The sequence below is a fragment of the Odontomachus brunneus genome, unplaced genomic scaffold (genome assembly GCF_010583005.1).
Source record: "Odontomachus brunneus isolate Ranch 3 - 2012 unplaced genomic scaffold, Obru_v1 Obru_scaffold_011, whole genome shotgun sequence".
Classification (NCBI taxonomy): domain Eukaryota; kingdom Metazoa; phylum Arthropoda; class Insecta; order Hymenoptera; family Formicidae; genus Odontomachus; species Odontomachus brunneus.
Window position 1 is genome coordinate 1,430,891 of NW_022639461.1, and position 15,000 is coordinate 1,445,890.

At 35.4% G+C, this 15,000-nt stretch overlaps 2 protein-coding genes across 2 annotated transcripts; one reads left to right on the top strand and one right to left on the bottom strand.

The window, feature by feature from the left end:
• Positions 1–303: 303 nt before the first annotated feature.
• Positions 304–4,581, bottom strand: LOC116840776 (activin receptor type-1-like). The gene is made up of 7 exons (XM_032807945.1): positions 4,128–4,581; positions 3,634–3,815; positions 3,295–3,523; positions 2,740–3,008; positions 1,992–2,629; positions 1,667–1,901; positions 304–1,549 (listed from the first exon to the last, which is right to left on the bottom strand). The coding sequence occupies exons 1-7, from the start codon at positions 4,186–4,188 to the stop codon at positions 1,412–1,414; spliced, it is 1,752 nt and encodes a 583-aa protein (XP_032663836.1). The 5' UTR covers positions 4,189–4,581; the 3' UTR covers positions 304–1,411.
• A 9-nt stretch (positions 4,582–4,590) lies between these two features.
• LOC116840775 (stromal interaction molecule homolog) lies at positions 4,591–13,362 on the top strand. The gene is made up of 11 exons (XM_032807944.1): positions 4,591–5,402; positions 5,697–5,836; positions 5,916–6,035; positions 6,117–6,229; positions 6,339–6,454; positions 6,541–6,710; positions 6,822–6,965; positions 7,063–7,230; positions 7,385–7,649; positions 7,994–8,068; positions 10,989–13,362. The coding sequence occupies exons 1-11, from the start codon at positions 5,195–5,197 to the stop codon at positions 11,486–11,488; spliced, it is 2,019 nt and encodes a 672-aa protein (XP_032663835.1). The 5' UTR covers positions 4,591–5,194; the 3' UTR covers positions 11,489–13,362.
• The last annotated feature ends 1,638 nt before the right edge of the window (positions 13,363–15,000 follow it).

Here is a 15,000-nt window from a genome sequence, read left to right on the forward strand (position 1 = left end):
ATATATATATATATATATATATATATATATATATATATATATATAATGACACTTGTAATCGATTGAACAGTTTTGCAAAATGGTTCAAAAATTTTCCTTTTGCTCTAATAATAAATAGTCGTGAAATGAATGTGATATGTTAATCTTTTAACAATACATGATTAACTTCTCATATATTGATTAACCTTTTAATTACATGGTTGTATCACTAATTTTATGGCTTTTTTTATCGATCATTGGAGCAAAGAGAAAGTTTTTAGGCTATTTTACAAATTTGTTGATGTTGATTGCTGTATTGATCGCGGATGTTATTTTTTTTATATATTTTTTGTTTCAACATATTTTGTAAGAATTTTGAAGGTATATTTTCTCATACTCGACACTATCAATTAACCCCTTGAGTATATATGTAGCATATGTGTATAGAAAAAGCACGTGCCACCAGTGTGTAATGTACATATATATATATATCTTAAAAAAAACCGATTTATCCTTTTGCGACTTGTATTGAAGCTTGGTATCTCACAGTTTTTGAGATCTCTGAATCCGAATATAATATCAGAAGCTCAAAATTCAAAATAATAGATCCAATATGGCGTGTCAAAAGTTGAAAAAATAATTGGATTTTTATAAAAATGATTGTACTAAAGTTTTCGAGGTCACTGAATACAAATATGTTTAAATTTTAAAATTTAAAATGACGGATTCTGATATCACATTCAGATTTAGCAACCTTGAAAACCTTAATACTAAAATCGGAATAGCGGAAATGTGTGAAACTTTTTCACACACTGGTGGCACGGAAGTCTCATTTTCGCCACACAGTCAAGAGGTTAAGATGATCGCAACGAGGTAAAACAGAAATCTTAACAGTATGTTACATGTAGCGCACTTCCAGTAAAATCTTAATCACTAAGTAAAAGGAGAAATTTAAAAATACATCGATTATACGACAGTGGTTTTTGGAAGAAATTAATTGCAAATAACGGCGAATTGTCAACCTACGTTTTACGAAAATTACATATGAAACATTTCTATAGATATTTTTTAAAACTAATTTTTTTAAATAACTTTGAACAATCGCCTGCCACTGTAGAGTTAACAATATCTATCTGAACGTTTAGTTTGATCAATGCGAATCTGTATACTTAAACTATCATCGTTCCAGGATTACAACAATGACAGAATGTAATGCAACAAAATCCATACGCCAAACATTAACAAACTTATTAATATCGTTGCTTCGATATGTCAATATACGATATTCTCTCATATTTCTTCTGATATAACAGTTTGATAACGTATGGATGTCGATGATGATGATCGAACTTATAATGTGCATGATAGATTGCTGAAGCAGCAGTAATAAATACACGGATGAAAGGGATTTCAATAAAGTGAAGAACGCTGGTCAGTCGAGAGGTAAGTGAACACGAGAATCACTAGCTGCTAATTTAACGAGTGTCTTCTTTACCCTGAGAATGGGTAGTCTGGCTGCTGGTTTTCCATGCCAACATTCCCGCATTAGTTTCCCCATCCCAGCCAATGTCTGTAATAGAAATAATTATATTATTAAATATTTAAACGTTAATAATAACAGGCGATGGTATTGGAATTTAATTCATTTATACTTTTAGCCTTACTAAATGAAAAGAATGGTTTTTACCGGGTCAGAATGCCACCTATTAGGAAGAGGAGGCCTTCGTTGATCGAATACGACTAATTTACGCATTTCTTCTATGGAGGGCTCTTGATTACTGCTTGATAACCATTCGCTGTATGGCATCGCATACTCTAAGACTACGCCATTACTTATACATCTGAGGCAAACTTCCCACAATATCAGTCCTAAACTATAGACGTCTGCTCGTCTAAAGCTCTCCAAACATTCAACGTTCATCCTAAAATATATCCAAAAACACTTTTGACATTTGTAGATGACTTGTATAAGACTGATGTAAAGTAAAAATTTCAGTTGAGTTCATACATACGTTTGTTCAAGAATCTCAGGGCTCATGTAACGCTTCGTTCCTTGACGTAAGTCGACTCTTTCCGCCGAGAGGCGATCTTGTGTAGTCGCTAACGCGAAATCGGCGATCACGCAACCACCATTGGTCTTAACCAGTATATTCTTCGACTTGAGATTACGGTGAGCCATGGCTGGCTTACCTCTGGTACCGTGGATCTCCGTATGTAAATAAAGCAAACCATTAGCGATGCCGACACAGATATTGAGCGTTTGATGATGTGTTAACGGATGTGGCGATCGATTGAGGTGTTCGAAAAGCGAGCCGAGCTGATGATAGTGCGTCACTAGCCAAAGTTGGGTGCAGCTGCCTCTGCTGGTCATGTCGCTACCGACGTATCCCAGAATATTGTCGTGTCTGGACGGTAAGAGTTCAGAGTAAACCTCGGTTTCTCGTGCCCAGGCAGCTTCGTCTCGTGAAAAGTAAATTTTTACAGCTACACTTTCGCCATGCCAAACACCTCGCCACACTTCACCACCGAAACCGCTACTACCGTTACTGAGACACTCTACTAGAGCTACTTGTTTGGCTAAGGTCCTTTGTACTAACAAAGGTAATCCAGAACCAGAGCCACTAGTTAGGCTCCGGCCATCTAAGTACTCCTAAAAAAAATATAATATTTTACTTGTGTGCAAGATCAATTAAATTAATTCATATTTGCATTATATAAATGTTGTGTATGACAGAGACATAAAGAGATACTGCCACGTACTTTAAGCGTACTGTCACCGGCGGCAGTTGCTCTAAGTTCGTGCGGATGATAAGAGGCGGATGGCGCTGAAGAAGGAAATGAAAAATGCAACATGGAAGGTTCGATGTCGGAGTCTATCATTAGCTCATTTTGATGTGGCGCCATTGACTCTTTTCTTCGCAATCGATGCGTTAATAAGCATAAGAGGAACCCTCCGGCGATGAATAATCCAGCCACCGATCCAAGAATCGCGAACGTTAATTTCAGTACATAGTACCCCCTACTGGAATCTAAGAACAATATACATAAACACTATTTTTAACAAATTCATTTTCTTATCGTTATCCATAATTTTATGCAACTTTACAGAAATTTTATTACAAAAGTACCATAAGCATCTTGTTGGAAATTTATAAAATCAATACATTATATTAGTTTGTATCTGCTAGTTATTTTATGTTTTGATATTAAAAATACATTACATGCCTTATATGTTATGTGGGTAAAAGATAAAATTCAGAGCAAAAAAATTAAAATATTAATAAAATGTAGAATATATATATTGGAATGTCTTACTGTTTGAATCATGTAATACAGGATATGGTCCAACATTACAAAAATCTTCTTGACAACATTCTACAGAATATTGAGCACCACCTCGCAAATTTCTAATATGCCCCTCTGCATGTTCAGCATTTTGGTTTTCTTCTCTATTACACGTAAGCATCCTATGATCCTCTGATGTATAACAACCACGTTTAACATACTCTGTGCCATCTACTTGTCTTACCCTAGATTTCCAGCACTGTCAAGCAAAATAAGACAAATTGATTATAAGATATAATCTTAAAAATATTGTGACTATGTAAAGAAAAATTTGATGTAAAAGACTACACAGAATATAAAAATCTTTACAATGATTGCATTATCGCAGATGTCAGGTGGCGAACATTCGGCATCTTCACATACATGGCACTTAATATGTTTTTGGCCAATTGTACTGCTGCCAAAATTACGATCTAATGGTTCAGACAGATTTGATTCCTCGTTATCAAAAGGAATATCATGTTCCTGTAATGCAATAATATCTTCTTCGCCTGGAAAATGAATTGAACTGTATACAGATATATTGAGTAAAATATAGCAAAAACAAACGTTTAACACATCAACCGAGTGATAATCGTAATAAGAATTAGTGAAAAGAAACGCAATATATAATTCTAGGATATTCTATATATTACAAACATATTACTTGGAATGTCAAAAGTAGACTCCAACAATGTCAGAGTTAAGCAACAGATACTTAAGACTACAAATTTGAACATAATAATAATGTAGATATTTAAATTCTATTTGGAGTACGTCATACGATGTGTTCGTTTATAATTTACAGCATTTTATTCCCATACCTGTACATAATTTGAATGTCAACAAGAGTACGAAATGCGTGATAAATATAACATCCGCCATTTCTATGCGCGTCAAAACACTAGACTACTCGACTCAAAGTAAAATTACGTTAGAATTATCTCCCGTGGTCTCTCTGTCACATTTAACATCATCATAGCTTTTCCTTACAAACAGTAAATATTTTCGTACAATATGCGTGAACCCATTATCTGCGTAAAGAACGAGTAGCTTTCTTTTTTTCTGAACTACAGTCCTCGCGGACACATCGGTATACTTGTATTATATCATTCTATGGTAAGACTATCGTCACCGACGAAATATTATTAAAGACCGACGGTCTCACGAGAGTTACGTGACTGCCGGGGAATCCGGTGATAATAGGAGAATGCCGACATTACCAACCGTTTTCCGGCCATCCGGCACAAATGCTCGAACGGATCACCCTACAATACAGTGTTAATAATTTTACGACTATTACTCAGTCTCCTGCGAACACGCATATGTATACGTGCACGGCGCGGTAATTAATATCCATTTCCGTGAGACAGTATTTTTCCGTAATTATTATCTGCGCGGATCAGCCATGCGGATGATAACCGTGAGGATGAGCACACATGAGAATTGGTCTTAATCGCAGATCTAAAACGTTCCAATCAAGATCGTGCGAGTCGGAAACGCTGTTAGTGGCCTTGATAAAACATCTGATTTGGGACAGCAGTGTACTTAATTTGACTCATTTAACGAGCAATCAAATATTCTCATGTATCCCGGATTAAGTTCGAACCTGCTTTTATGGAGCTAATAATATTAACGTGCGACATAGTTATGAAGCTGTTTTACTCATAATCGGTCACGCTTGTTATGTGCTCGTCGAGATATACTATTGTCAGCCCGGGTTCGATAATTGTAACCTTGAATATATTTACGATTGCGAATTAGCATCGAAAGTGAGAAGAGGGCCAAAAGAGTTGGGAGTTTTCGGCTGCAATTCCGCTGAGTTCGCGGATTTGTTGGACCGCGCGAGAGAGGCACGAGGTGTTAGTTAGGAAGCTGGAGCTAACCTAAAATGCGAACATCCGTGAACGTTGATGCGCTTATACTACTGGGAATTCATCTATTTTATTGGTCCTTCGAAACGGTAGCGGCTAGTGGCGGAGCTCTCGATTCTACCCCAACCTTCCAAACCGGTGCTTCGAGCACTTCACATTCCAAGATAACAGCATTCACCGCCACTCTCACCAATGGACTGGCCCAGGCAGTGGCTCATGAATCCAGTGAGTTGTCATTTTAATCTATCACTTGAAGTGTTTTGTAAACGCAAACATGAGGCCTTTTTTGAGGAACTTCCTGAATTGGTGTATACTGGTGCGATAAACTGGAGTGAAATAAGTGTATATCTGTTTTGCTCCAACTTATAGCCAACTTATAGTATACACCAATGTGTACTAGTTGCAAACATTTTTTGAAAAAAAATAGACTTAGTATTGTATGTTACATATCAATACATTGCTTACACAAATGTATAATTGTACATTTAATATTCCATGTATTTAATAAACTTCTTTCAGCTATGGATACCTGTAATGATGATCTAGCTTGTATCACGATGGCTTCTCATGATCGACTAGGCTTAGAAGCTATTAAATCTCTCCACAGTCAACTGGATGATGATGCTAATGGAAATGTTGATCTATCTGAATCTGATGATGTAAGAATAATTATGTGGTAACATATACAATATTTATATATACAATACTGCAAGGTTAATGTACTTTTAATTCTGACAGTTTCTAAGGGAAGAGTTGCAATATGAGGCTGGTTACGAACGGAGACAAAGGGCTTTCCATCACAATGATGATATGCACATCAGTGTACGAGAACTTTGGGAGGCTTGGTTACGATCAGAAGTAATGCAATAGAATCTTTTCATATTGAAAACATTATAAATGCTAAGATAGAAGTTTTTATATGATATTTTAAAATGCTAGGTTCACAATTGGACTATAGAACAAACATCAGAATGGTTAACTTCCAATGTTGAGCTTCCACAATATGTTCCTACTTTCATACAGCACCGTGTAACAGGTGCCACGCTTCCTCGGTGAGTTTATTATTCTAAAATGATATTCTCTAGTAGAAAAGTTTTGTATATAACTTTTTTATAAATAAATCTGCCACTGTGAATACAATTATTGAGTGATTTATTTTAGATTGGCTGTGAACAATATGCAATACCTTAGCAATGTTTTGGGTATCAAAGATCCAATTCATAAACAAAAAATTGCCTTAAAAGCGATGGATGTTGTTCTTTTCGGACCTCCTAAAGGTATCTGTAGTAATTATTTAATATTATATCAAGATATGTGTAAATATAGAATTGTCTTAGACTTAACTACATTTAATTATTAATAGATGCTGGACATAGTATTAAGGACTTGGTCTTGGTCACGTTGTTATTCGGAGCACTTATTGGATGCTGGTATGCGTATCAACAAAAGAAAAACTCACAGAAGCATCTTCATAGGATGATGAAAGATATGGAAAGTTTGCATAAAGCAGAACTTGCATTGGAAAATTTACAGGTATTTTTCTTTAAATCAATCTGTAAGATATATTAATTTTAACAAGATTAGCAATAAATGTCCCTTATTATAGTAAGCGTTCTATTAACATTATATTATAATTAATTACAGAAAGAACTGGAGAGAGCAAGAATGGAACAAGAGAGTGCAGCTACTGAAAAAGAGAATCTAGAAAAACGTTTACAAGATGAAAGCTTAGGATTACACACTTCTTATTCGGACCTCGAAGTATCACAATTAAAAGCAGAAATTGAAGTAAATATCCTTTTTTTACATTTTTTGTTTACATACATGCATACGGTAAAATGATGTATATTTTATTTTAATTAATTTGTACATATATATCTTGCAGATGTTGAAGTTAGAATTGCAACGAGCGGAAGGTGAACTTGAAGATAGGTGCTGGTCACCACCGGCTGGTTTACAACATTGGTTACAGTTAACTCATGAAATTGAAAACAAAGCATATACAAAAAAGAAAATAGCAGCTGAGAAGCAACTTCAACAAGCACGAGAAGCGGTAATAACTATCCAAAATTTCTTGATATAAAATAATCTAAGATATGAGATTGCATAACTCATATTTTGTTTCATAATTTATCAAATTAGAACGGAATAAATATTTCTCTATTAGAAACAAATTTTATCAACTAATTTTATCTATTATTTTATAGTGCGAAAAATTGCGGAAGAAACGTTCCAGCTTGGTGGGTGCTTTTGTATCCACTCATGGGAAATCCATCGATGAAGTTGACAAGAGCATAGTTGAAGCACGAACTGCGCTGAATGAAGTGACAGCTGAGTTGCAGGAGAGAGTACATCGTTGGAAGCAGATTGAACTTCTCTGCGGTTTTAATATAATCAACAATAATGGATTAAACTATTTAGAAACTGTTTTGTACAGAGGGACACCCAATGGTAGAGGTCTTGGATTGAGAGGTAATTTAATATTATATTAAAATAAAATACACCATTATTATAAAAAGCGACGTTTACTAACATCTATATGTGTGTATATTGACATATCTACATTCTAAAATCACTATTATAAATTTCGCTTGATTTTTCTCTATCATATTTATGGAGTAGGACAATACATTTTTATTAATTTAACGCGAAAATATATAAAGCATTTCACATATATATTTTACACTGAGCTAAAGCACTTGTTTTTTGTAATTCTTTTTTGCAAGAAAATTTGTATTTTAAAGTAGAATAGAAAATGCTTGTAAGCTCTTTTGTAATTTTACAAAATTCTAAATGACATATATATTTTATTATAGGACGACTCAGCAGCCAAGATGATTTAGATGATGAGGCGAGTTCTGTGTACACACCATCTTCGATCGGTGCTGCAGGTAAGCTGGATACGGATTCACATGAGTACTTAGAAGATTGACATATCAATGATCATATTGCTCTTAAATACTATTGTGGCCTGTTCATCTGTGTTGCATATATTATATGCAACATGAACATACATATATATATAATATGGATGTTCTATTCGAATCTGTAAATTTGTATATTTAGAAATTAGTGGCAAAAACTACTTTTTTATGACTTTACAAAATATTTTAAAGATTTTTAAATACAATGAAGAAAAGACTGTTTAAAAAGTTCTATTAAAAATGAGCAGGAAACTAAAAACAACTTTAAAATATCTTTGGCGTTCGTACTTCTAGAATAACATTTCTTCAGCATATCGTAATGTTTCTCTCCTTTAATGCTTTAAAAAGCACTTCTTTCTGGAGAATATATATATTTATAGTTTAAAATGGGACATCTGATACACACACGGCATTGAACTTGACCTGATAATAATTAACTAATGAGAGAGTTTCTGTGGTTAATATTAATGTAGAGAAGGAATACTTTTTGTGGCATTAATATAATTTTGTGCTAATAACAAATTTATAACATTGCAGAATTTCCATAACTTGTTAACATTAAAATATATGCCTTAAATACACGTCGTTACTAGAACACAGCAAAATTGGTGATACCTGCTTAAGGCAGATTTAAAATACTTATATTCATATATGTCAATCTATAACAATTAGATCGAGATGGAGAAATAGTAATAGATGGTACTATTACAGTACCAATATATGCCATTTTAGTACAAAATTTAACATTTTATGAAAAAATATGGGAAGACCATATTCAGCTATAATATTTATAGAAGTTACTTATATATATTAGTAGAAGATACAGTAAAGATGAAAAATCCATGTTCCATTACTTATTTGTATTTAGGATAAGCTAGAAAAGGGACCAAAATAATGCTGTGACAAATAATATTGAATTGATAAATGATCGATGCATAGAATAAATGAAAGTTGCCAAATAACACATACACATTCATACTCACACTCACACACTCACATATATATATATATATATATATATATATATATATATATATATATATATATATATTGTACAAATTATTGTTTGTACCTTAAAAAATATACTCTAAAAACTCTATAAAAATGGCTGAACAGCATACTTTTTAGAAATAGTATGCTCCCTTAAGAGTTATATCTCTTTTACATAATTTGTGATTTGATATGATCACACTTCCAACATGTGATAAAATAGAAATTATGTATTTTTATCATAAAATATACTAGATAAAATGAAAGATTAATCATGTGATATAATGAAAGACAATTTTTAGACGCAAAAATACGATGTGTTTGTAAATTAGGTTTTTCTTTTAATTATACAATTACATTCCTGTTATTTGCTCATGGCATTATGACAGTTGTTTTAGTTTTGATTGCAACGTATATGACAATAGCACAAAAATGACTCGATTATTATCTGAAATATTAATTATGTCAACACGACACAAAGTACAAAATTATAAATATTGATATGTTGTTTTTATAAGTGTAACATAGATTTTACGGATTTTACAATCGTGAGGCAGATTATCGCGAAATGCGCAACTGGACGTATATTTGTTGATATAATACAACGAATAGTTTATATAACTCATCGACAATCAACGTATTACAGACATTATATATGTAGATATATATACAGAATTTATTTTATTAATAATAATTGAATTCAATATTCGGGAAATACTTTGTATTTTTTTTACCATACGCATATCTCGTTATAAGTTGACTTGCACTCTTTTACGTTTGAAGACACATGATATGTTGGAAATGTAATAATAAATATTGCTGTCTTAATTGTAAAATGGAAAATATCTAGTTAAAAATATTATATATTGCTCATTACTTTTAACTGTGACTCATGAATTGCTCCTGAATGATTTTGTAAATTATATATGTACCTTTCTGCAATTAAATATTTGTCGAGGAAACATTGATGTCTTGAAACGTATGCGTATATGTATATTACAGTGAGTCCACTTTTTATTTTATAAAGATTACGTTACACGACGACGTTATTTTTCTGTACAAGATATTTATTAATCTCTATTAATAAACTCTTACACAAGCTTGTGAAAAAAATAAGAATATGTGGGCTTGTTAATATGACCTATTCCGAACTCGAGTGTTCCGATTTGTTGCATGTTTCCGATTCTATAAAGTCTAGACGTGCGCATTTTAAAGTTAAAACTCAAATAATGTTAAAACAAGAATAAATCGAACGTGAGTTTATGTGTAGTGATTTAAAGCTTAGATTCATCATCAGAGTTACGCCATGTTATAATTGGCGGTCGCAACTCTGCAATTGTAACAAACGTTGCACAGAGCTCACAGTTTATATAAAGAAATTTAGGAAGCGGAATTGCGCCAATAGCTAGCGCTGTGAAACAATTAATGAGCTTTGATCATTGGAATTTTATCTCGTAACACGAACAGTTTCGGTGATTGACCGTAGTGAAGTTGATGCTCCACGTTACATGCGTATATACGCGTATATTGACGGGGCAAATAAATGTCATGGAACGTAATTCTGCACATAGTCGAACGATGAATCACGCTTCGTTTTGTCCCGCAAGTTTTTACGTCACGCAAAATATGTGCATTTTAATATAGCTACGGAACTAGTGTGAAGTAGAGAAGGCTGTATCTACGATGTTGCCTCCCGCAGTCTTCTTCGCGATGCGTCAAAGCGATGCACGAGAGTTCGGAGAGAACTTTCCCGCTTATGTATTGTGGCGATGCACAATAAGCTAGAGTGACTTTTGCTTCACACTTTTTGCAGTTTGCACCCCATATTGCCCCTTGTTAAGTAATGCGATAAGGAAAGAGGAACGTACACATTGGATATTACTTGACATATCCGTAGGTATTTTGGACAACCTGGTGTGGAAGGAGTCATCGGCACCGCCGGATTCGTCGAGCAGCGAGGCGGATAAGGAGATGCAGCCTGAAGGTGTCCACTTCGTGCTGGGTGATGGCTCGGACGAATCGCCGACCCCTGGAGTTTCTGGGAAGATCATAACGTGCAAAGAGAATGCCGGTGGCATTGTACGTTCTTACAGCCAGGACACAAACATGCTGCTCAACGAGGACAGAACTACCTCATCGTTCTTGCCGAAGACGTCATACTCGGAGAATTCGCTCGACATTTCAGATAGGTCCGGCGGCTATCGTCTCGCGATAGCGTCGACTGCTACGACGACGAGCGTGAAGAAACCACTTCGAGAATTACCTACGGTAATGTCAGTCGACGACGAGACGCTCTCGACCGATTCCAATTCTACCGCCGACAACGACGAGCTTAAACGAAGGCGCAGAAAGTTACACTTTCCAGCCTTTAGGAAGAATAAAACTAAAGTTACGTGATGAATCGCTAGTCACATAATGTCGTTTGTTACTTAATTGATATCCGTTATAATTAGTTGTAATCGCAACGTGCACTTAAGAATTATTATTCTGTCGATAATTATTACAATCTATCACACGTGACCGCCGGACGAAAGTTATTATTTCGTAGGGAAGAGTACAAGACCGAGAGGCGCATTTTGTGTGCTGTTACGCATTTACTTGATAAATTGCCCAATCTCCATTGTCGTGGTTAATTCGGCAGCGATCCAAAGCTAAGGAGTAACGAAAATAGTGTATATATTTTAGATCAACTTCACCTATTTTAGATCACCTTCTTGCCTTAGATCACCTGATACAAATTCAATTGAAAGTATTTGTACATACGTGTGTAGTTTATCGTGAAGCTCCGAAAGAAAAGCGTGTTTTCGCGCTGAAGCAGCTATGCCGTCAAATTCGAGCTACTACTGAATTCATCGCAAGCAATATATCTGCGAAAGTATGCTGAAAGCATCCAACTAGATTATTTTTTTTTCTGCAACAATGGAGAATATACGGGAATATTTACTTTATATAAGTGCGTAATAATAAAAGCGTATTTCAATTATTTCTTTGCTTTAACGAAATAATAATTTTCGTCTTAAATGTATAGGCGTTTTTGTGTGATAAATTGTAATTATTAGCAAATTATTAGCATGGTACATAATACACACAAACACACACACTTTCCTTCTCTCTCTCTCTCTCTCTCTCTCTCTCTCTCTCTCTCTCTCTCTCTCTCTCTCTCTCTCTCTCTCTCTCTTTCGCGCGTATAAACGCACGGAAACGTAACGATTGATTTAGGACGTTTCATGCTCAGATGTTCCTTCCACACTTTGCCAAATTTGCGTTCGCGCAAAATAGCAATTACGAAACAATTAGTAAATACATTACGGATACAAACGACGTCCGACCTAGATAAATCTTTTAGAATCAAGCAATATATTTGGAAGTTCTAATTGCGACAATATATATACAAATACACACACACACATATATATTTTCGGTATGTACTTTGGGAGAGACTAAACATTCTCCAAGCAGCAAATTTTTGTCGAAATAAGATTTTCTCACGATGAGGGACGTTAGTAATGATGATAATTATTGTTAGCTAGCGTAATCTTCTTTGTCGCGATATAATTCCGTAGTTTAAGTTGCCGTCCGAGTAACCGGACCGGACACAAATTCAACGTTGGAATGGATCCCATTTACACGTCTCACACCTGGGTTTTTACGCATCGATTAACGAATGACGATGTCGCGACGCTGTGTCGTGACATCGCGCTGCCTCTTCATAAAACGGTCCAACTCTTATTGTTAACTTATCGTTAACCGTCCGTGTTATATTGGCAATACGTGCAATTAACTTCGGCAGAACGAGAAGAAAACGTTACGAATTTTATATATTTGTATAACATGTACTAATAAGTAGATTGTAAAATACCGTGCAAGATCTTATCGCGAGCACCCGAGATAGTTGATCATCGCGAAGAAGATTTACTCTGTTCCGCACCCGGAGACAAGACATATCTTAATGAGGAAGCGTTGGGTTTCTCGAAAACGAAATCTCTTCGGTCTTCTATCAATCAAATTGCACCTACAGTAGTAGGAATCTCCAGACTGTTAGCAAGGATACAATGAAACGAGAAATGTTCGTTCGTTCATCTCGTAAATTCTGAAATTTCTTTCACACAGCAAATTGCTGCAATTAGCATATTAGGTTCTTAGCCAGTAATCGTTTCAGGGCTACGAATTTCGGGAAAACTCTATTTCGTTTCGCACCTTTCCTTTGCTCTTTTTCGAATGTCGATGACGTTGTATAACAGTAGTACGCTTTAATATATTTTAACGATCTACTTTTGTTCTTTGAAATTGTCGATCGATTTTCCTTTATTTGTATGCACTAGTTCAGAATCTCAAGTCGCTTATAAGATAGCTTATATCAGAGCTCGGAATTAGTTGCCCATTTCGGCCGATTCTCGTCTACGTCTTCTATCTTCCCCTTGCCGCGAGTGGGCTACGAAAATGACGATCGCGGCCAGTCGCGGCTTCAAGCTTGGAGGCTCGAACGTCACTTTTGGGGCCCACTCGCGGCAAGGGGAAGATAGAAGACGTAGCTCCCGAGAATCGGCCGAAATGGGCAACTAATTCCGAGCTCTGGCTTATATCATAGCGACGCTGGGACTCCGCAATTTTATCGACTCGCTGATGGTCGATCGTCACCGTTATTCCATACTCGCGAATGCGTGCACATGCATGAAACCCAATGACGATAATTGTTTCCCACCATGTTCGTTTGCAATTAGTGTTGGCGCGTTATTACTTTATCTTATATTCGTGTTAAATCTTAATTATTCCTTTGTGATACGCTCAAGTATGTTAGTCCCATGATTTCCATTATTATCTATCTTTAGGAACGGCGTTTAATTGCTGTTTCGAGTGATTTCAACGGAAAATATCTGTAATTGTGCGAGCAAACTGACACATTTAAATCTCAGTAGAAAAGATTCGCGTAATGTCTTGAATGAACACACGTGCTCTTTCTCTTTGTTTTTCTTTCTCTTCTTCTTCTTGTTTCTCCACTTCGCGTCTATCGCCTTACGGAATCACATAAGAGAGGCAGGAATTGACAATATTTCTTGCGCATTCCACAGGCACAGTAATAATCCTACTGACTACGTTAGCGATTGTGTAACGCATCATTCGACACATAATAACGACGATCAGTACTTTTCGATATATGCCGCATCCCTCACAATTTTCCACTCCATCGCCAAGTGTTTGTATACGGAAGAAAATCAAAAAATACGCACAACTAACGACTAATAATCAATAAGAAGCGCCTTCAACGTTAAATAATATACCTTTTGTATATCTCATGTTATTGTATATCTCATCGACATGTTAGTTACAGTTGAGATGATCGGCGGAATGAGATAATCCCGATCGGAAAGTTCTCCCGTGAAAAAGGAGTCGTCAAACTAACGTATAAGTCGACGATTGTTACGTGGTTCGCCCGACGTTAAATCGATCTTTCAGTAGTATATATTTATACATACTGCGAAATAGTATTAATGTTTATGCATACAACAGTTGGCGACACAATGATGAAGTATTATGTTGTTTTTAACAAGTATATACCATGTAATAAACCTTAGAATATAATAGCGACACAAAGAGAAATCGACGCGCGAAATGCGCAAGAATAGTGAACGATGTTGAGGATCGACACGTATCGATACGTGTGCAACGCGCATACGCCCTTAACTAATAGATAAGCGAACGGAGATACGAGACTAAAATGTGTCAGCTTCGCCACGGTATCTGATTTCGTGAGTAAAAAGAAAAAAAAGAAAGAAATCGAGTTTTGCGCTCTCTCCATAAAATATTCTTCCTTAAGGGGCTTCGAGAAACAAATGATTTTATATTTATAAAGGACAGTTTCTAAGGCTATGTATTTCGCTATGTGTTGTTATTTTGTTGAAATGAACGAT

Bases quoted from the DNA above. Each gene is read 5' to 3' on its own strand.
- LOC116840776 (XM_032807945.1), bottom strand. From the start codon at position 4,188: ATGGCGGATGTTATATTTATCACGCATTTCGTACTCTTGTTGACATTC. The intron at 3,009-3,294 runs GTAAGACATTCC...TATTGTTCTTAG, and splicing joins TGTATTACATGATTCAAACA to ATTCCAGTAGGGGGTACTAT. The intron at 2,630-2,739 runs GTACGTGGCAGT...TATTTTTTTTAG, and splicing joins CCGGTGACAGTACGCTTAAA to GAGTACTTAGATGGCCGGAG.
- LOC116840775 (XM_032807944.1), top strand. From the start codon at position 5,195: ATGCGAACATCCGTGAACGTTGATGCGCTTATACTACTGGGAATTCAT. The intron at 5,403-5,696 runs GTGAGTTGTCAT...AACTTCTTTCAG, and splicing joins GGCAGTGGCTCATGAATCCA to CTATGGATACCTGTAATGAT. The intron at 6,455-6,540 runs GTATCTGTAGTA...AATTATTAATAG, and splicing joins TCTTTTCGGACCTCCTAAAG to ATGCTGGACATAGTATTAAG.